General features: G+C 35.6%; 1 protein-coding gene across 1 annotated transcript in view; it reads left to right on the forward strand.

The window, feature by feature from the left end:
* Positions 1-23062, forward strand: part of LOC145693356 (uncharacterized) — a 1437468-nt gene that overhangs the window by 1361103 nt on the left and 53303 nt on the right. Inside the window, exon 31 of the mRNA XM_081769283.1 lies at positions 1153-1267. Within this exon, the coding sequence (XP_081625409.1) occupies positions 1153-1267 (115 nt within the window). The remainder of the gene's footprint in view (positions 1-1152; positions 1268-23062) is intronic.

A 23062-nucleotide genomic window follows, 5' to 3' on the forward strand; every position in this document is an offset into this window, starting at 1 on the left:
GTGGCGTCCCCCATCATACAGTTTTGTGTGGAAATTATCAAGAATATAAAATATACTTATTTTGTAAAAGAAATATGTTTATACACAAATACTATCCACAGAGGGGGGGGGGGGAGCGATTCTACATACTGACTTATATGGTCCCGTAATTTAAAAATGTGAATGTATAAAAACAAATTCCATTTGTTAATTACTAGTGAAAGAAAATTCAGAAATCTTATTTAACTTGAAAAACCTTCTCGTTCACTGGAAACCGTGCTGTGTTGCAGAAGCACTGCAACGACCAGTCCCTTTAACTTCTGAGATAGGGGAAAGGAGACTTAACATTTGCTCCAATTGCCGCGCTGAAGGAATCTGGTCGTTGTATGCTCGCTGCAACACAATATAAATTAGAGACTCTGTGACTGGTTATTTTTCGCTTTTTAAAACGGATTAACGGAACGGACAGTTATAGAAGTAAAAAATATGTTATTTAAAGTGTATATATGCAAGTATTAAAAAGTATTTTTTCTGTTCTTTACTACTATTGATAATAATATATTTTTGAAATACTTTGGTCGTTGCGCAACACTGCAACACTAACTTTAGCCGCCACTGTGTTGAGCTGTTCTTTCCTTCTACCTCAGTAATAACATAATAATCACTAACAATTTAGTACTACTATAGTTTTATTCGTATATATGAGTAGAAAACGAAGCAGTTATTTCGTGTATATATATATATATATATATATATATATATATATATATATATATATATATATATATATATATATATATAGTTTTAAAGGTTCCGTTACTGTTTCATCTTTCTATTTTGATATCAGCACAGACTAAAGATAGTATTGCTGTGTTAGCAGGTTCAAAATGCTATGAACAATAGAAATTTCCTGGATTTTAAAAAGCTTTCTCAGGCGTAGAAGCATATTGGATTTGAATACATATTGTTTGTCATAACATCTATTGTTTGTTTCTTTCTTTTTTACTTGCATGCTCAATGATTCTGCTCTTTGGGCTAAATTAGGTGATACCGTGACATGTAATTACGATGGAAATCTATTATACATGAAATCTCAGGCTGTGTGGCAATATTATTCATGATGATTATTAGTTTCGTTCGTTCATTAGCTAATCTTCTCTTACTTTTTTTCAGATGTGTAGTATGTGAAGCACCATCAAATGTGATAGCAGTACATAGCCAGTCGTTAAATGTTCCTGAATGTCCAAATGGCTGGTCTGGACTATGGATAGGCTACAGTTTTGTAATGGTAAAATCTACTTTATTTAACGTTTATGCTGCAATTCAATTTTATGAATAAGTTACTAGATTAAGGAATGCTTTTACTAAGAATCTTACTGTGTGAAAGTTGTCATTAATTTACTGAGGTTGATACCTGCTTTTCCTTGAACTATACCAGTGAATGAAGTTCTATCCGCAATTCCAATTTTTAATTATGATCAAAATTACAAGCTTTATCTTGCCTTAAAGTGCTTAGTTTGACATTTGAACTTATTAAATTGCTTTATTTTTGTATAAAATTCAAGAATAGATCAAATTATTACAAACTAAGAAGCAATTTATTTTCAGTGATTCAAAACATACATGAACGAAGCAAATTTCCAATTTGAGCTTGAAAGAAATACGCTTCATAATAAATGTATTACAGGAACTCATTTCCACCTTATTGGAAAAAAGAGAAAACGTAAGAAAACATGTATCTCAAATTTTGGATTTCCAAACTGCGCTATCACAAGTATTAATCTGCCTTATGCAGAGTCGTTTTGACCTATGATTACGATCATACTAAAGGCCTGACTACTGCAGGAAACATATATTAATCAAACTCTTTAGTATGGTACTAATCACACGTCAAAACGACTCTGCATAAGGCCCATAGTATCTATCCGTTCATCTTAAAATTAATCCGTCTGATTAATTTTTAGATCCAAAACGGTTAAAGATATCGATGAATTTTTTACCCATATTAATCCAGTGCAGAGGAATAAGTTCATCTCCACTGTTACTCATCTACAACTTCGGTTTGAATACTCGATTAATATTTAAAGTTTAATTGCATCCTCTTAGTTGAGCTGAGCGAAGCGAAGCTCTTATACTCGGGTTAGCCGTTTGGTTGTCCGCGAACTCCTCCTAGACCGTTTGGCCGATCTCAACCAAACTTAGCACGCTGATAGAGTATGTCGTGCTGAGTGACAACATAGGTCGAAATCAAAAATCCGATTTACCATCGAGGAATAATCACCGAAAAACGCTTCCTCCTAGATCGTTTGGCCGATCTCAATCAAACTTAGCACGCTGATAGAGTATGTCGTGCTGAGTGACAACATAGGTCGAAATCAAAAATCCGATGTACCATCGAGGAATAATCATCGAAAAACGCTTCCTCCTAGACCGTTTGGCCGATCTCAACCAAACTTAGCACGCTGATAGAGTATGTCGTGCTGAGTGACAACATAAGTCGAAATCAAAAATCCGATGTACCATCGAGGAATAATCACCGAAAAACGCTTCCTGATTACGTAGTTTAAGCTCGCTCAGCTCATTTCATTGCAATCGGGTATATACATTGCATTCCTAGTTTAGAAGTCTACTGTACAATTACAACGAGAAACAAAACTCACTTGTTTTAATTTGTAAAATTCTTTAATAACCCCACTAACAAGATACGAATAGAGATCTACAACGCAAGATCCATTGCAGTAAAGAATAAAAGCACTCGAAAAAGAACAGAAGTTTGTTCTTGGTGGAAAATGCTGTATTAAAGACATGACATGGGCGTGCCAGCCGGGGGGATGAGGGGGACGCGTCCCCCCAGAAATTTTCTAGAAGGGGATTGTCCCCCCAGGAAACTGTATAGCAGAAATTCTTCCCCAAATATCTCGGCAAAAATGATGAAATACTGGAATGGGAACGTCGATTGTCAATTAATAATTCCTGGAATTGAAAGGAATTACAGTTTTATTGAAGAAAATTCTGTAACAATTACCAGGGTATATAAATGAAGTACAGAAAGTAGCGACACTGTATTAGCTACGCCTAAAACTACCGTAAAGCTGAACACATTCATTTGCAGGAAAAAGAAAATTTTAAATATATATATATATATATATATATATATATATATATATATATATATATATATATATATATATATATTAAAATGCTACGTTTATATGTTTGTGGTCAAGAAAAGTTTATATGTTTGTGGCAAATTATTTTGACAATGATATCTCGGAAACTACAAGCTCAGGAAAGATGCCGTTTTCACTGATCGATTGCAAATTTTGTGAAGATTGTTGAGTTATAATTGAATATTTTTTAAATGGACGTTATGTCTTTATTAAATTTTTTAGGAGTCCGCGGAAGTGTTGAAAATTTAAAAAGTAAAGCATCATATCTCAACGAGTTACACATCCCAACACATTTGTATACGAGGTTAGTATATCTCTCCGGCATTTGTTTCATAGTCAAGTGATAATGAAATACGAAGCATAACAATTTCTCCAGTGTAAGATAAATCTTTATTGTTTGGAGTGTTTGGCCCAATGAACACCATATAGCCTCTCACTGACAATATAATTAATTGTGTGTGTGAGCTTGTATCTTTATGAAATAGTAGATTGTAATTGAAAGTACGCAATTCTTAGTGTGTCTTTTCATTTTGAACAACTACCGTTTTGTGAAAGATTTACAACTTGGTTCCAAGGCAAAAATATTTCAAATTTGACTTAGTACTTATCAAAAGTTTCATGCTCAGTTTCAAATATTTCTGCCTTCGGATTTTATCATTAGTCTTCCAAGAAAGTGGTAGCTGCAAGAAAAAAAATGTCGCTTTCTAAGTATCTAAAAAGATTCCTTTCCCTCCACACTTATAGCATTAAGTAGTAGGGGCCCCCATATATTGCGCAGTTAGCAAATTTTTTTGATTTTGATTAGTTGAGAGAGGTCACGTGACTGAAGGCCTCGCCCACGCGGGAAATTCAAATTTCAGCCACGCCCCCAGGTCACGTGGTATGACGTCACGGGTCACCTTGCGGGGAAATCCCTAACTGGATATTTCAAATTTGTTCCATTTTACGGGTAAGATGAGTGCTTTGATTGGCTGACAGATCTCACGTGATCTTAGGCTCTGGGATCTTTAAATTCGCTCCTTTTACGGGTAAGATGAGTGATTTAATACCTGATTCTGATTGGTTGATAGAGGTCACGTGATCTTAGGCCCTGGAATTTTTGAAATGTGTTCCCTTTTACCAGTATCCTGTTTGATGTGTACTTTGGTACTACGATACTGATTGGTTGATAGAGGTCACATGATTTTAGACCCACCACACGGTGAACAGGTTACATGGTATAAAGTAATGAGTCATCTTTGTGCGGAAATCCCTCACTCTGAATTCTTGAAATTCGTTTCCTTTTATGGGTAAGATGAGTGTTTTGGTATCTCGATTTTGATTGGAGAACAGAAGTCACATGATCTTAGCCCCAGCCCATGCGAGAAATTCAATTTTTTTAGGTTACGTGATATGACGTCATGAGATCAGGCGATGTACCCTTGTACCTGAGTTTAGAATTACGTTCCCTTTTATTGTTACTGTACAGGTTATATACTGAAGTTCACCTTAAATATTATCGTTTCCTTTATGGGTAAGATGGTTCTTACCTTGATGGAGAAATTGCCCACCTTATATGTTTACGTGTGGCGATCCTGTCCTTGAATTAGTATGTCTGAAAGGATACATTTATTTTAACTATGGTGAAAGAGGGGGCAATCCTTGTTGCTTGTGCATTTCATTGTTAGAACTCTTATCAAACATTGTTGTAAGTTTGATCGATTTTTAAACACTCAGCGTTTTGTTGCTCAGTAAGCGCTTCATTGATGGAAACAGAGTTGCCAGATTTTAAAAATCTAAACCGCTCCGATTCTTTTCGAAACGGTTCCGCAGGGTGTAAGAATTTTGAGAAACTAAAAATTTTTCAAACCCCCCAAAAAAATAAAAACTAAAATTTTTCGAACCAAAAAAATTGAAGAAAAATATTCAATACAAAAATTTTCAAAAAACTTTTTAGAACCAGAAAATTTGAAACTAAAAACGTTTTACCGAACTAAATTTTCAAACCATAATTTTTCGAACTAAAAAAATTTGAAACAAAAAATTCAAAAAATTTTTCGAACCATAAAAATTTGAAAAAAATTTTTCGAACTAACTTTTCAAACCAAAATTTTTTCGAACTAAACCCATTTTTTAAAAACAAAAGTTTCGAACTAAATAATTTAAATCACATTAAAAATTTTCAAATCAAACTTTTTTTTGAAGAACTTTAAAAATTTTCGAACTAAAAATTAAAAACCAAATTTTGGACACTAAAAATTCTTTTATTTTTCGAACGAAATATTTACAAACTAATTATTTAAACCAAATCTTGGATATATTTTCCACCTCAAATTCTCAAATCAAATTTTCAAGATTACCATTATTTGAAAACAATTGTTCAAGGTTTCAAGAAATAATAAAACATTTTCAACTTGTTGCATTTTAACGAAAGGTATCTGCTTTTCTCATACAATTTTATTAACATAATAAATACAGAATCTAGTTTAATGAATATTTTGGACGTGTCATCATCATCGAATATTGTAGAGGTATCCTGTAAAGGAAAAGAACAATGGATTACTTTATGAATTTCTTTCTTCCTGAAACAATAAAAACGAGTAAATATTGATAAGAGAGAAATAAAACTTACACGTAAATGATAGACGTGTAACACTATCTGTTTAGTCCCGTTTTCCTCCTCGGGTGCGAGATGACTGCATTTCTTCCACTGATGGTGTTGATGGTTTATGAACTCCTCTGGGTACAAGATGACTGCATTTTTTCTTGGTGTTGCTGTTTTGTGGTCAAGGAGGAAAAAAGGAAAACGAAAAATACTATGTTACAATGGTGGCCTCGTTGGGTATTTATAGTTTTTCTTCATCTTCTTTTTCTTGTGCCAGCTTCCGTTTTTTAACGTACCCGTACGGAACCGTATCATAGGAATTGAGTGCTTTAAATCGACCTTTTGTGTACTGGATGCTGGAATTTTTTTCATCTTTGCGAGTGACGATGATATGGTCTTCGGTCCTGCATATTTTATGGGGGATGGTAATGGGGACTTGTCCACGGCATTGATTTGTGATCATTTCTTTTAGGGTGTTGAAATTTAATTGCTGCCCTGCATTGTAGTTTAAGGTAAATCCTCTAATTTTGCATATGTAGCTGGTGACGTTCGTATCTGGATTATATATTTCTAAACTGTAATTTTTCGGCCCTCCACTAACAAATATCTTGATGTAGGCTCGTTGTCCATAAGAATTCATCTCATCTGATAAACATCCGAAATACGGGGAAGGTTCAATGATTGGCTCAGCTTTTCTGTAAATATCACAGAATCAGTGTCGAAAATATAAAACACGTTCCAGCAATATTTCCAGGTTATTGTACAGTTCCAGACGTGCCTGAAATGTTGTAAATGGTCCTAAAACGACATTGGTGTTTCGATTTTGAACAGGCACATGTTCATTGTACTCCCAGAACTCATACAACATGGTATCATTCATGGGTACAATTTGATGGAGTTCAATGTCGGGGGAACTGAGTTTTTCAAGAAATTCTTTCGGCCGATCAGTAATCGTGGTTTGGCTAAAGTTTGTACGTTGCGAGAGCTTTCCCCATAGAGAGTTAACACAAAGTTTAGATAAACTTCTTCGTGTAGGATTATTTTCAATTTTGGTCGGATCCAAAGCAATACCTTCACTTTCCAGGACAGTTTGTATAAATTTCGTTTTGTCTTCTTCGGTGACACATGAACTCGGCCATCTACAAGCTTTCATTTTCGATTTCAATAACGTGTTGATGTATTCCGTGAACAAGGCACCTGTTTTCGTGATGGGGTCATATTGTTCAATGTCATTATCCCAAATTTCAAAGATTTCCACCGGTTGATATCCTAGTACTATTGCCTTTTGTATTTCGTATGATATCCATGTTTCAGTGAGGCATCGCTCCTGATCATTGTGTGTACACGTTGCTGTAGGGTCTGGGTTCATTTCTTCGGCACAAGCAGCACACAGTGGAAACAGTAGTTTCTTGTTGCATCCATAAGGGAGGAGACCATGATAAAGGTGTCGACTTGGCAATATCGTCATTTTGATCAGACCATTGACATTACTTATTGGTGGTATATTTTCATCACCCTGTAGATAAATTCGAGGATGTTCTAGAGGGTATTTAGAGAACTTATTTATGAACGGATACAGCGAAACAATATCGATATAATTTTATTTTTTCTCCTGCTTTTTCGTCGACTTGATGGTACAATTTCACACAATTGGTCCTGCCTCCAAAAAAGCTCTCTCTTGGATTTAAAGGATTGCGGTTCATGTACGGGTGATTCTTGAGATACGTCGCCATTGCTAAATTTTGTTTCAAGAACTGTTTAAATTCGCACTCCCACATTTCATGTACAATGTACCCCAATTCACACTGTCTTGCATTTTTTGGTTGCGTCCGTTCATAACGGAATTCCATGGTGACTTCTGGCTTGCTGTGGATGGGCTGATTACGGCCTGCAGTAATCCAAACTTTACAACCAGGATAAAAAACAGCCGGCGTGCTCATAGACGTGTTCTTCTAACGTCTCACGATCTTGGTAGTAGCCATCATCATGGAATCCCGCAGTAAACACTTCTTTTTGTCGAGCCGCATGTAAGATTTGTTTTCCTTCGGTTTTTTCAATGTAGGCCAAGCATTGCATTCCAGCGATCGATTGCGTACTTCTCTATCGATAATCATGCGCCGGTAGAATTCCAATGGTATTATGCTTGAGGAAATTCCCGCGGAATACTAAATTGAAAGCACTTGCAATTGTTATCGTCTCCAAGAAGGGATTCACTTTGATTTCTGCTTCAAATGACGTCATAAACAAAACACATGCTTGTCGCAGTACATTGACATCTTGAATGGAATAGTTGATAATTTCCTTCTGGAAATCAAACGTGCCATTACGATGGACATTGTACCACTGCATGAACGTGTTCCTCTCTTCAACGGACGTTTCATTTGCACCATAATACTTCGTTTCAGGAAGTGGTCCAATATACGATTGATTTTCCTTCATGTTGAAGAAATGCGGGAAGTAGCCTTTGGTTGCAGGTAAATTGAACGCTTTTGACAATTTGTTTAATGCCATAGGCAGGAAGTTCGAAGAGTCAATGAACGTTAGATTATTCAAGGTTAAACTCAGTATCTTTGTCCAATCTAATATGACGTCAGGTCTCTATTGGCATTGCTCTGCCATAATCGTTAAAATAAAATGTCCATCGTAACCCTTCGAGTTGTGAGCGAGACAGAAAATCCTATTTATGCTTGGACGACGTTCCCGCAAGTACTGGAGAAAATCATAAATTGAATCCTCTCCTTGGAAAATATGCTGGCACTGACCACACCTACTGCAAGACTGCTGGATATTGTCGTTTTCAACACATACATAACATACTTGTTGTGCAATCAATATATTCGGAACGTGTACAAACATGTTATCGCGAATGATCTTGTCCTGCATGGATTTTATATCGTAGAAAATCAATAAGGCTTTCTTTGCATGCATGAGTGATGGAACACCAGGTTTCAAGCATTGTCGATCAGGAAGCATGAAACATTGATGTGATCCTGGTACAATCTTCTTACAAACATTACAAAAGTTGTCATTACAGTCATGAATGCATTGTCCATGTCGTGCAAAAGAATATACTCTGTAACATTTAGTACATCGCTTCACCATTTTACATACAGGTTTCCCTTGATGCTATACAACATTACGATGATTATTAAAACATTCTTCGCCATAAAATTGACGATTGCAGTCGTTGCACAACATCAGCGTTTGGTTGTGGCATACAGGTCTTTGTAAGCATTTTGAACGCGTTGCAGGACAATTTTTCACATGTCTGTTACGATGATCATACTTTTGATGGCACGCTTCACAGTAAAACTTGGAGGCAAAACAAGCCGTTAAAGATTGAATAATATCAAAATGGCCAGCCAAACAAATCAAATTTATGGAAGTAAAATGGCCAGCCAAACAAATCAAATTTATGGGAGTGCCATTTTCATCGTTGGGCCCCTCGTACATGATGTCATGACCTGAGAAACTAGTATACCCTGTAATTTTATATTCTTTGACGTGTGACTGGAATTGTCGAATTTCATTTACACTGGCACCATTGTCCAAATTCACTCCTACATTTGTACATAATGCATCCACTTCTTGATCCACAACACATTTTCTCTGATGGTGATACTGTGTATATAGTTTCCCATCTACATTCTTGTATTTTTTCAGACCAATAGCAATGAAAAGGGTGTACGCCAGACACTTTGAATCCTGATTTTTACGCGTACAATCCCTCGCTTGCTTCGCAACAATTCTTCGTTCTCCAGTACTCCTTGCCGCAAACCGCCATAGCCACGTGGAATATCCACACGATGAAAATGAACGGTGAGTGGTTCGTGGAGGAGAAACGAATTGTTGCTTTGTAAAACCCTTTCAAACGCGGCCCACATCGTCTCCAGTGTCAGGTTTTGGGCTTGGCGACAGCTTACCCAAAATGGCTTTTGGTGTTTCGTGGAGATTACCGATAAACCAACCATCGCCTCATCGTCGACATTAGCTAATAAATAATCCAGCATCGCTTGAAAACTACTATGTGCGTATTGAATAATATCTGTTCCTACGGGTGGTGTGTTAAATTGTACTTCCATCATTCTGCCCTCAATATTAAATCGTCTATAATGACGAATGATTTCGTTATGAACGATGAAAGCCGATTCGGCCATGGTTAGAAAGGAAAAACAAACAAACAAACAGGTAAAATTGCGGTAAAAGAAATACTAAGGGGAAAAAGGAATTGAGTAGGGTTAATTACTACAAAAGAAAACAGAAAGAAAAATCTTAATCACCTGATAAACAGGAAATCATAACGTTTGTGATAAATTCTTAACTAACCAATCCATGTAAAGGTCCTGAGTTTGATTCCCGGCGGGCGCTCAGAGTCCCAATATTAAAGCACGCGTACTAGAAATTAAAGTTTTTTTCTGATACCATGTCTTAATTATGTTACTGAAATGAGTGTTTTATTGCTGTCATACTGGAAATCAAACTCGAGACCATTACATCAGCATGTAACTGACCTACAATTTTGTAGTGATAAAAGGAATGCATGAATGAACAAAATTGTCTTCTAACAGTGCTGAGATGTGACAAAGTACGCGTAAGCATTTTTCCCTCAACTTTAAAATGATGCTTTTGCAAGTTTAAGACAATTTTGTTCTTCATCAAACATTAACGTTACACACATGTAATTGTCAAAACCAAATCTGTATATTGTAAAACTTTTAACCAAATATACATGCACTTTTTTCATCGTGGCTAAGCGGTTAGCGTACATGCTTCTAACGTGGAAGGCCCTGGTTCAATCCTCGGTGGGTTTGCTTTCCATGTCGGGTCGCAGTTAATCCTTTTCTGAAATATAATACTATTATTTTCATACGTAGTTTTCGAAATTTATCATACATTCTTTTCGAAACTAAGCTAAGTGGTTGGCGTACACACCTCTGGCCCTGGTTCAATCACCGGTGGTTGCTCGAATGTCACGTTAAGCTGAAGGGACGCTAAACTAAAACAATGGTTTCAAACGGAATCAAACAATATTATTTTCAGGCGTAGTTTTCGAAATTTTGTAATGAATTCTTTTCAAAACCAACCTAATGATTAGCGCACACATTTCTGTCCATGGTTCAATTTCCCACGGGAGTTCACATTCAACATTAAGCTGTATTCCTAGCCCACACTATTGAAGGGACGCTAAACCAAAATAAACAAACCATATCATTTCTCGTGCTTAGTTTTAGAGAACACGATTCTTTTAATGTTTGAGGTTCCTGATTCGATTTCTAACCAAGTAAATGTGAGTTTATTCGGGGTACTCCCACTTTCCCATTCCACTAATTCCTTCATAATCATTCAAATGCTCTCATAGCCTAAATATTTCGTGCTAAAAGTAAAACAGTGTATTAGTGATAAGAATGTTATCCTCATGTGTAATTTATAATTCCCACAAATATTAAATAAAAATGATCTTCGAATCTTGTGTGAAAATAAATTCTCACTGAATTTACCTCAACTTCAATGAACAAAATGTCACTGCTGTAAAGTTTGAAATAAAGACACTTATAAAAAAGGCTAACCTTCTTCACTTGATACTTGAGAGCGGGCTAGGATTTGAAAAATGAAATTTAGATTTTTATTTAGGTCGCTATGAAAACGAGGTCATCATCAACCAATCAGAAACGAAGAAATTCATAAAATGATATCACAACAAACCAATCTAAACGCTGCTTTCAGTATTGCGATCGTCATGAATCATGAACCAAAACGAAGTGTAACAATCGATCGTGACGCCATACATGTTTCTCAATATTTATGAAATCCTTATTACAATATCTAATATTGCAATTCTGATCATGACATCATCCCGAATACTTTCTGCTTGGATCACGTCACTACCTGTCGTAAATTGCGACATTTCATTTTCCTCATATTCCATAAAAGAATGTCAATGTTTGCTTTTCATAAGTCATGCTGACACGTTTATAGTAAAACAAAAGTAATACGATACAACATCCGCTGACGTTTGCATTTCAATCATATGTGGTTTTGTGTCACTTACAAAGAAGTCTTTCAGCATTTTATTTTAATCCGCGAACGAAAGCGTTATTTTCTTTTACACATCTTAAAGTATTTCAAGGACTATAGTTTGAAACCCACCAAACACCATTGAAACCGAGCTCGTTCATAGCTACGAGGTTAGCATACACGTCTTTGGTTTGAAAGACCTGAGTTCGGTTCGTGGGAAAACATTTATTAGGATTTTTCTTTTTAGTTTTCCAAAACTTGGTATAAAATTATAAAAATGGTTTTAAATATCTAATTCGAAAATTTTAAAAGTTCGAGAAAAAAGTTTTATTTGAAAATTTTTAGATTTGATTTACATCTTTACTAGTTCGAAACTTTTGTTTTTAAAAATTGATTTAGTTCGAAACTTTAGTTTGAATATTTAGTTAGATAAGATTTTTGAAATTTTTTGTTTCAAATTTTTAGTTCGAAAAATTAGTTTGAAATTTAGTTCGATTATTTTTTTAGTTTCAAATTTTCTGGTTCCAGAAATTTTGGTTTGAAAATTTATTTCGAAAAAATTTTTGTTTTGAAATTTTTCTTAATTTCAATTTTTTGGTTCGAAAAATTTTGTGAAAAATTTAATTTCATTTTTTTTGATTCGAAACATCTTTTAGTTTGAAAATTCTTGCTCTGCGGAATCGTTTCGAAAAGAATCGGAGCCGTTGAGATTTTTAAAATCTGGCAACTCTGTTTCCATCAATGGAGCGCTTACTGAGCAACAAAACGCTGAGTGTTTAAAACTCGATCAAACTTACAACAATGTTTTATAAGAGTTCTAACAATGAAATGCACAAGCAACAAGGATTGCCCCCTCTTTCACCATTGTTAAAATAAATGTATTCTTTCAGAGACATACTAATTCAAGGACAGGATCGCCACACGTAAACATATAAGGTAAAAATCATCTTACCCATAAAAAGAAACGATAATATTTAAGGTGAACTTCAGTATATAACCTGTACATTAACAATAAAAGGGAACGTAATTCTAAACTCAGGTACAAGGGTACATCGCCTGATCTCATGACGTCATATCACGTAACCTAAAAAAATTGAATTTCTCGCATGGGCTGGGGCTAAGACCATGTGACTTATTGTTCTCCAATCAAAATCGAGATACCAAAGCACTCATCTTACCCATAAAAGGAAACGAATTTCAAGAATTCAGAGTGAGGGATTTCCGCACAAAGATGACTCATGACGTTATACCATGTAACCTGTTCACCGTGTGGTGGGTCTAAAATCATGTGACCTCTATCAACCAATCAGTATCGTAGTACCAAAGTATAAATCAAACAGGATACTGGTAAAAGGGAACGATTTAAAAAAAATCCCAGAGCCTAAGATCACGAGACATCTATCAGCCAATCAGAATCAGGTGTCAAAGCACTCATCTTACCCGTAAAATGAAAAAAAAAACTTCAAATATCCAAAGTTAGGGATTTCCCCGCAGGGTGACCCATGACGTCATACAACGTGACCTGGGGGGCGTGGCTAAAATTTGAATTTCCCGCGTGGGCAGGTCCTAAAGTCACGTGACCTCTCTCAACCAATCAAAATCAAAAATAATTTTGTTGACTCGGCGCAATATACGGAGGCCCCTACTACTCATTACAAAGAGAAAAGAGAAAATGTGAAATAATTTTGTTTATTTAATATATCGACGACTCTTGCTGTATCGTCTTTGTGGGAAAATACCACATTTTTGTGCCAACCTGGACAATCGATTTAAGACTTACAACACTGTTTAGCTTCGGAAATATAACTCAAAGTCTGCCTAAAAAGACCTTTTTCTTCGTGTGGATAACGTAGGTCTCTTTCGTGTTGTTTCTAATGTTTTTTTGAGCTTGGTCAACTGGGTTGTGCACAAGTGCGCCACTGTTTTTGAGAGGTCATGTTTTGCAGCGTGTTTTCTCCAACAGTAACAATATTTAGACAGCTGTGTTTATGTGTGTTACTGTGAATATAATGTTGATATGAAGTTTTTCATCTCTTGTTTCTGTTTAGTGTTGTTTTATTGTTTGAAATGGATCAATTTGTCATAATAAAAAGAAAAGATGACAGCACGTGGGCAAAGCAGTGCCATTGTTGAAGAAAAGAGGAGAAAATATAATGCAAATGATAGTTCAGCTGATGGATTACAACCTTAAACTGACAATGGAAATTCAAATCTTGTATCGGTCATCACCATCAGTGTCTATAGAAGAAACCTCTCAATCTCCACGTCTAGCAAGTGGTTCAGACTTTCCCCACCTTTCGAATCTTTCAAAGCCCAATTAGACTTTGATGTTACCTACAAATTTTCCACAACAGTCTCTGAAGGGTCGAACATTAAAATTTGTGCCAACTCGGTTTCTTCCGTGGCTGCACGTCGATCCAAACAAAATTAACGTCATTTTCTGTTTTTACTGTATGAATATCTTGAAAACATTTAAAAAGAGTTTTTACTAAAACCATGGAAGACGCTTTCTCTACTGTAGGATTTTGCAACTGGAAGAAGGCTAAAGAGAAATTAAGTACACACGAAGCTTCAGAATGCCATAAACTGGTTGTACTGCGCTACATGCAGAGAAGACATCCAAATAGAAACCAACTAAACAGATAAGTTTTAGATGAACAACTGAAAGCGAGGAAATTCCTGAAAAAATGTAATCTCAAGTATATGTTATCTTGCAAGACAAGGACTCGTATTTAGAGGATATGACTGCCGGTTCAGGAATTTATTTCAGTTGAGGAGCCTTTGCTCTCAAGATTTTCCACAATTGAAGAGCCGGATAAAGGGAAACGTGAAGAGATGTAATTTGATGGATGTTAAAATCCAGAACGAAATCTCGAAACCATGGGCCAAGGAATTGCTTTTCATATATGTAACAAAATCAAATCTCAAAACCCTCCTCTGCTCTCTATCGTGTCTGATGGTTTCCGTGATGTGAATGACGAAGAACAATTAAGTATTTATGCCAGGTGAGTTGATGAAGATCTCTGTTCTCATGAAAGTTTTCGTGTGTTCTACAGTATATAAAAGAACTACTGGTCAGTTTATAGCTTCAGTTATTCTGGATGAGATGGTGAGACTCCATCTTTCCATTGGTCAACTCAGTGGAAAAGTTTATGATGGCTCTGGAAATACGAGTGATGACTCTGGAATTAGTATTCCATCTATTATATGTCAACAGCAACTTCTTGACTTGTTCGTACATTGTGGAGCTCACAGTACTAATCTTGTGATTAAGGGAGCCTGTAGTGCGTCCGAAGTATTGAGAAACTCTTTGTAGTGGGTGCACGAACTATGAGTACTGTTTCCACAGTCACTTGCACTGTCACAATTTTCTGCTCTAATCGAGGCCTCGTCTGAAACATTGTAAACATTAAATCCTTGTGTCTCACTTGGTGAATTTGTAGACTTAGTCTAATAACGGGAGTTGTTTAACATTATGAAGAAATTCACTCTACGTTGGAAAAGATGAAGACTGACGGAATTGTCAACACATCTTTAGGATCAGCACGTGGGTTTTTGCGGCTTTTTGAAGGAGGATCTACGTTTCTTGGTCTCATATGGCTATAGATATCCGAGGTTGGAGCTTTTTAACAGGACACTTAGAGACCCAATTTCAGTGTCAAAATGGGAAACAATACAAATCATAAATGAAAACATGAACTTGAATAATATGCTTAGTCACTGATCATAAGTTCATTGTACTATCATGAAACCTACAAATTAATATAATCGCCCTGGAAGTCCCATTAATTATAACAAATATTGTCTACAGTCCCATAAATAGAATTTTTTGTGTCGCTGGAATAGAACCTGTTTCCATTGATAGGATTTATCTATCCTAAATTGCGGCACTTTAATTCATATTATGTGACATTTCAAAAGTTAAAGGGGGGCGTGCAATGGCATCAGCCTTTCTTTAAATTTGGCCCACAATGTTGAGTGAAGGGTACTGTTCCCCCAGAAAATTTTTGGTAGGCACTCCTATGGACATGTAGATTTGGATAGATTACATCAAATGTTGCCAGTACAGGATTCATGGTTGAAATAAACTATATTATATGAAAGTATAAGTGTCCAGTTAAATTAGGCAAAATTTAGAATAATCTACACATTTTAAATAGCAAACTTGAAACCTGCAGCAATATCGGTAGTCGTACTTTCACAAAAATCCTCAGCAATTCCTTGGCAGGTTTTCGAGCTATCACGTTAACACAGCTACAGCCAAACTTCATCTTTAAACATGCGTAAATCTTTACTAAAAACTAAATAATAAAATAAGTTCATTTTTATGTCACAATGACGAAAATGGATTGGAAATTCTGTGTAATAAAATGTAACATTTAAGTGTGATAAACCATAACATCTTCACAAATTGAAAGTGTCCATGGTAAGGGTTCAGCTCTTGGGTCTAGCCTAGAAGGAGTTGAACGATTAGATCGAAACTTATAGAATTCATAGCCCATTGGGCAACAACCAAACCGCGACAAAACTAAGTTTTCCATTTGCAAATACAAAGTATGGACGGGGGCAAACCCCTAAAAAATTGTTCAAATGACAGAAAACTCATAAATATTAATCAGAATCACGTACTGAACAAAGAAATAATTATTAAAAATTTTCTACTGCTATTTGGAGGGAACAGAGGGGGTATATTCCTCCAAAACATCCTATGGCTCGAACTTGGTTCTAGCCTAGAAGGAGTTGAGCAATTGGAACGAAACTTGCAGGATTCATAGCCCAGAAGACAGCAATAAAACCACAAAAGAATTAAATTTTGCATTTGCAAATGCAAAGGGGAACGGAAAGCAAATAGAAAATTTAATACTTCTGCGGTTTTATTGCTGTCTGATGGACTATGAATCCTGCAAATTTCGTTACAATTGCTCAATTCCTTCTAGGCTAAACCCAAGAGCCGAACCATATGATTTTTTTTAGGAATATGCCCCTCTGTTCCCTCCAAATAGCAGTAAAAAATTTTAAAAATTATTTCTGTCTTCAGTACGTTACTCTGATTAATATTTATGAGTTTTGTTCCATTCGGATAATTTTTTAGGGTTTTGCCCCGTCCCCTCTTTGTATTTGAAATGGAAAATTAGTTTTTTTCTCGGTTTTATTGCTGTCTGATCTACTATGTATCCTACAAGTTTCGTTCCAATCGCTCAACTCCTTCTAGGCTAGATCCAAGATCCGAATCAGAAGATTTTATGGAGGAATATGCCCCCTCTGATCCCTCCAAATAGCAGTAGAAAAATTTTAAAAACTATTTGTGTCTTCAGTACGTTAATCTGATTAATATTTATTGTTTTATGTTTTGAAGTATATATTCCTGACTAAAGACAACTAATAAGTGTTTGTGGTCTTATATTATAGGCCATCTAGTCACTTTAACACGACAGATGTTTAATTTTTCTATCACAAACGTTAAGACAGCTATTTGATTTTATAATGTGGAGGATGGGGTCCATAATGTGTACTTAAAGAGCTATCATTCCCTTCTGGCATTTATTTTAAGATCAAAATCCTTTAAAAGTTGTTAGAAAACTTTCGAACTACAGTCAATCAAAAGTAATAAGAAAAACACTTAAACTGATAATATAAATTGACGTAGATGAGATGATATACTAAATGTCGAATATATATATACAAGGTGTATGAAAAGTTCGGGCCATAGGCCAATCCTGTTGTGAGTAACGAAAAGAAAATGGAATGAGAGAAAAGTTGTTGTAAATAGGTGATTTTCACTCTAAAATTGTAGAATCTTTCCAATTACGCGTGCCGTTTGGTCTGTACACTGGTAAGACGCCCGATCTAAATGTAAATGCCACGTGTCTAGTTTAGCAGTCTCGTCAAACAAAACGTAATTGCAAATACGACATGAATAATGTCTACGTTGTAATGTGAGGAAGCCTAGAATAACTCGAATCCATTTTCTGACAATGCTATGGTAGGTATGGTGCGTTCACAAGGAAACAGTCTGTTGAACACGCAACCTTGTTTTTCCATTTAACATTTGGTGCCTTACAGTGTGGAGGCCAAATGGATACTGCGATTTGGAAAATTCCACATTGGAGATTGAAAACCACATATTTCCAACAACTTTAATCTCTTTCTAATTGTTTGTATAATCATAACGCTGTTGGTCTATTGCTTCGAAATGTGATACTTTCTGATATACACTGCTCGTATTCATATATGCATATAAATCTATCTATTCATCTTTGATAGATACATAGATAATAGCTCTACAATAACTGCTCTTGTTTCATATTTAATTTGGACACTTACCTAGTTCAGGTACCACTATCACTGCTATCAAATTTAGTTCACTGCTATCGCAATATTTTTGTCATTAACATGTATTGAATTTAACATATATTTCATGAGTTTCGTTAATTCACATTTAATTGTCATTGGTCCATTACTATTCCCATAGATTGCACATAGATGAGTACGAAGTTAATTTCGTTTATATTAACAATTTATTTCACATGACGTTTTACAATTGTATATCACTAATTTTAAAATGCTTTAGGAATAGCTGCTTCTAGTGTTATAACTGGTATACGTCTCTAGTTTTCAAATTGGGGGTACCTCGATATCTCTCCATTGCATTTGTAAATATAGACATGATCTCTAGTCGCAATTCTTGGTCCAGTGTTTAGTGCTTGCGCGTTCAATGAACGTGGTACCGGGTTCGATTTCCTCTGGGAGTACATTACTATGGTTCGGACTTCACCTTAAACTGTACGAAGGCTGAAAACAAATTTCCACAAACAAACAATATACATATAGTGAATGCTGACGTTCAAGCAGCTACCGCGAGGTTGAAATTTCCACTGATTCATTTTTTGGGGGGAGGGGGAACAATGTTTCAGATAAATATATCTTGCTGTCAGTGATTCTTTCCTCGTTTATCTAATACATAGTCAGAGACAACTTTTAACCACAGCATCAATCGCTGAAAAAAAAAAAAAACAAGATGGAGAACTGAAGACATCAATTTAATGGCAATGCTCACTATCTCTTGAAAATAGTTTGTGGATTATCTACTTCCTTTTCTCAAACGAGCAGAAGGACCATATTAGTGATGGCCAAAAATATTGATTTTAAGTGGAAAATGTCAGTTTATAAATAACTTGTAATCATATAGACAGCGTAATTTTGATGTGTGTTTACGATTGTTGAGTTCCCTGTGGTTATATTTTGTGTATTTTATTCTGTTGATTTGAAGACTGTGATTTATTGTTGAAGGTAGGAATTTTTATGCATATTAAGTGAATATTAAAAATAGAAGATGAGATGGGGACCCTTTTATCCTTTATTGGATATATTTGTGAAGTAGCGAATACTGGAAATATAAGACGAGACAAATGCCCTTTTCCCTTACTGAGTATATTTGTGGAAGTCAATTATGTTTATCTTGGTGTTGAGGGTAGGACCACAAACGGGCATTGAAGGCAAGCACTATAGGATAAAAGAAAAGGTTAGAGGAAGTAGAAAGAACTTTATTTGTATAGTTTAGGATACACAAATTGGGTTAGAAACTTAACAGCTTACAGTGTAATTATAGGATTAAGTGTCCCTTTATTTATTTTTTTTTTTAAAAAAAAGAATTTATTTTCTTTCTTTCTGGAAGAGAATATTGTGAGAACTTTCCTAGTTTTAACCTTGTTAGAGATACACTGATGAATGATGAATGGACAGTGAGTAAATGGACAGGACGCGAGATTGAACACAGTGTTCTTTGGGAATCGAAGGAGGAACTGTTCTGATTGAAGGAGTAACCGTGGCCGCCGTAATAGGAGGGACTCTTGTCGTTTAGCAAGTGACAGTGGGAGGGATTTGCTGTTAAGTAAGGCACCCTGTTGTTGTTGACATGGTATTTAGAAGAAGATATTACGTGGCCGTGAATGAGTATTATTGAGTTAAATGGAAGTAAAGATTTCTCGTTAATTTATAATAAAGAATATAGATAGCCTTGTACGAAAGTTATGTTTAATTTATGTTAAAGATTTTTTGTTTTTCACATAGATACAGCAGTTTGAAAAGTGAGATTGCCTAATTGAAACATTTAGGAACAGAATGGGGGAAAAGGTACAAGTGGCGTATAAGCTGCGGCATACTATATTGTTTATTATTTTGAGTTTAACGAGAGGCGTATGATTAAAGTAACTGAATGATGATGGGTGTAATGAGAATGTGGGAGGACAGGGAAGTATTGAGAAAATAATGTAACGTATTTTGTGGTGTTTGATGAAGTTTGAGTTACTATGTTGTTTGGTCATCATACCTTGAAGACCGTATTTGTATCCATGTATTTATGTTTGTATGTCTGTCCGTCCGTATGTCCGAGTGTATGAATAGTAATGACATAAGAAGGCATCTATACATTGTGAATGGAATAAAAGAAAGATTTTACTCACCTAATGGCGACTTGCTTATGTTTTGGATCAAAACACTTTACGATACAGCAACTGATACTAATGTACAGTAGAAACTGCACACGTTTTTGAATGAAAGATTACAGGACCTCACTTGATTGACAGTAAACTGATTACATATGTATGAGATATGCGGAATATATTTTGTATACAAGAAACAAAAATTGCGGCTTTATGCTGAGTTGGTTTGACTAACGCAAACAGTTTACGAAGCGGTGTACGGGGCGTAACGGTAGGTGCGGTAGCGCCATTTTTTGCGTGAACAGAACCGTCCGACAATTCTGTTGTGTGAAAGTTGGCAGCGCCACGTGGAAATTTGTTACGATGCACATGCGAGCCGCCTACGAAAAAGATCGCGGTGAATAACGTCCGCATTCCGTATATAGTTCTGATATTTGAAAAAGATAGCAATATATTGCCTTTGACGGCACCTGTTCACATCGTATTATACACAGTCGTGCGTGCGTGGGAGATATTTGTGCAAATTGCCCCTATTAGACCGTCTATGACATGTTAAGCCGCAGATTGAAAACAAAGATGGCCGACATTGCCAAGTTTTATGCACAGTGAGTAGTAATGCCAATAAATGACCACATGAATGGATGCTGTGCTATATACAGCATACAATACTGCGTATGATTGCACAGTGAGTAGTATTGTCAATAAATAACCATGCCTATGGATGCTGTCCTATATACAGCATAAAATACTGCGTATGGGTGAACAGTGCATAGTAAATGCAATGGATGACAGCAGCAATGTATGATGTTATACACAGTATAGAATACTACATATGAATACACAGCGGTTAGTAAGGACATCGGGTAACAAAAGAACAGCAGCAAGGAGTGCTGTGTTATACACAGCGTACATTATTGCTTATAAGTGCTTAAGATAGACGCACAGCGGTTAATAAATGGAACGGATGACATTGGGAAGGAATTGCACGTTATACACAGTATAGAATACTCCGTATGAATGTACACCGCTTAGTAAACGACATGAATGATACAGCATTAGCTGCAAAGCATGTTATGTTGTACACAGTACAGAATACTGCCTAAGATTATGGAAAATAGCTATAGAGTGCGTAGTAAATGTTATAGCTAACACCATGGCATGCTGTGTTGTACGGAGCATACATTAGTTCCTATGGATGCAGAAAATAGACGTATAGCGGATAGTAAACGCTCTGGGTAACACACTATTGATGTTAGCGAGTTGTACCATGTACACAATATATATTACTTCCTATGGATGATCAGTAAACGTACTGCATAAGAAAAGAATAGCGTCAGCGATTGCATAATATACACTATGTGTAATGTTAAAAGTAGAAAATAGCGACCTTGCATAATACAAGCATTGGCGTGCAGTGGGAGGCATGGCTGACGGCTACCATCTAGGTTAGTCCGATTTTTTATGTACAGCAAATAGGGGCGGTAGATGATACATGTGAAGGCTACCACTTATTATTGGCACATTTTAATTCCATTTTTATGCGTTCTACGTATTAAAGTATAGGAGATATACATAATGCAAAGCGAATATACAGGATGTCAGTTAGTATTGGCATTAACGCTTTATATTAGTATATAATAAATTATATATCTGTGCGGCAAATACAATGGTTTTCACTTAGTATTAGCGTCATGCATATATTAGTAGACCATTGCACGAATACACAGTGCCCAGCTAGAATTTAGTAATCGTGAAAATTTTCCGCCGTTTTTACATTAATACGTTTTTATGCGTTGTATATAACACATAGACGTAGTGATTAGGATATTTACCAGCTAGCACTTAGTATTGATGTGAAAATTTTCCACCTTTGGTACGCTGCATGTAATAAAGCATAGCATACATGCGTAGTGGTCGGCATATGTACCGTATGATTTTACTAAATGTTAACATTTTTCTCGTTGAATGTAATAGTGTACAGGAAATATACCCAGTGGTCGGCTAGCGCTTCTATTAGGCTTAGGTGCTCATTTTACACCATAGATATAATAGTATGCTATTGTACGTATTGGGATTATATTACTCCATTGTAGGTGCAGTAGGCGGGATATCTACCGGTTAGAAGTTAGTATTAATGTGAACGTCGTGCATACTATCTTACGTAATACATGTTAATTCAGTTGATTATTTAACACAGTTTTATTATTTTATGGAACTCATGATAAAATGTTGACGGTGACAAACTACTGTAACATGAATAACATCTTACTGTCCTTTCTTATTTTACAGGGATTGCTTTCATAACAATTTTAGTTGGTTTGTTTTACTACGTAAACTCCTAAGAGCAGCTATGATGCGATTATTTTATTCGTTTGCTTCCTTAGGAATTTTAGTTGGATCGTTTGCACGGCAAACTCAGTTTGTTTTACTACGTAAACTTCTAAGAACAGCTATGCTGTGATTGTTTTATTCCTTCGTTTCTTGTAGAAACTCATAAGAACACATAGAATGTGAACTTATAAAAACTTGTGTTATTTATTTTAAATAGGATCATTTGCTTTGCAAATTAAGTTTATTTATTCTTTCGTATTATTTATAATAGTAATGTTTGTTAATTATTTTACTGGTCGTTTCTAAAGAAGCTCAGTTTATTCATTGGATCCTTTCCTTTGGAAAGATTTTAACTTTAGTTTGCTCGATTCGTGTTGGAATCTCATCTTATTTTTAAAAGAGAACACTCAATGAGTGATTATTTATTGGGTCGATGGCATAGCAGTTTTAGTTGATTCATTTTACTACGTAAACTCCTAAGAGCAGCTGTGCTGCGAATCTAGAAATAATTCGTCTTATTTATTTATTTATTTATTTATTTC

This window comes from Thermobia domestica, chromosome 8, assembly GCF_964235325.1.
Source record: "Thermobia domestica chromosome 8, izTheDome1.hap1.1, whole genome shotgun sequence".
Taxonomy (NCBI): domain Eukaryota; kingdom Metazoa; phylum Arthropoda; class Insecta; order Zygentoma; family Lepismatidae; genus Thermobia; species Thermobia domestica.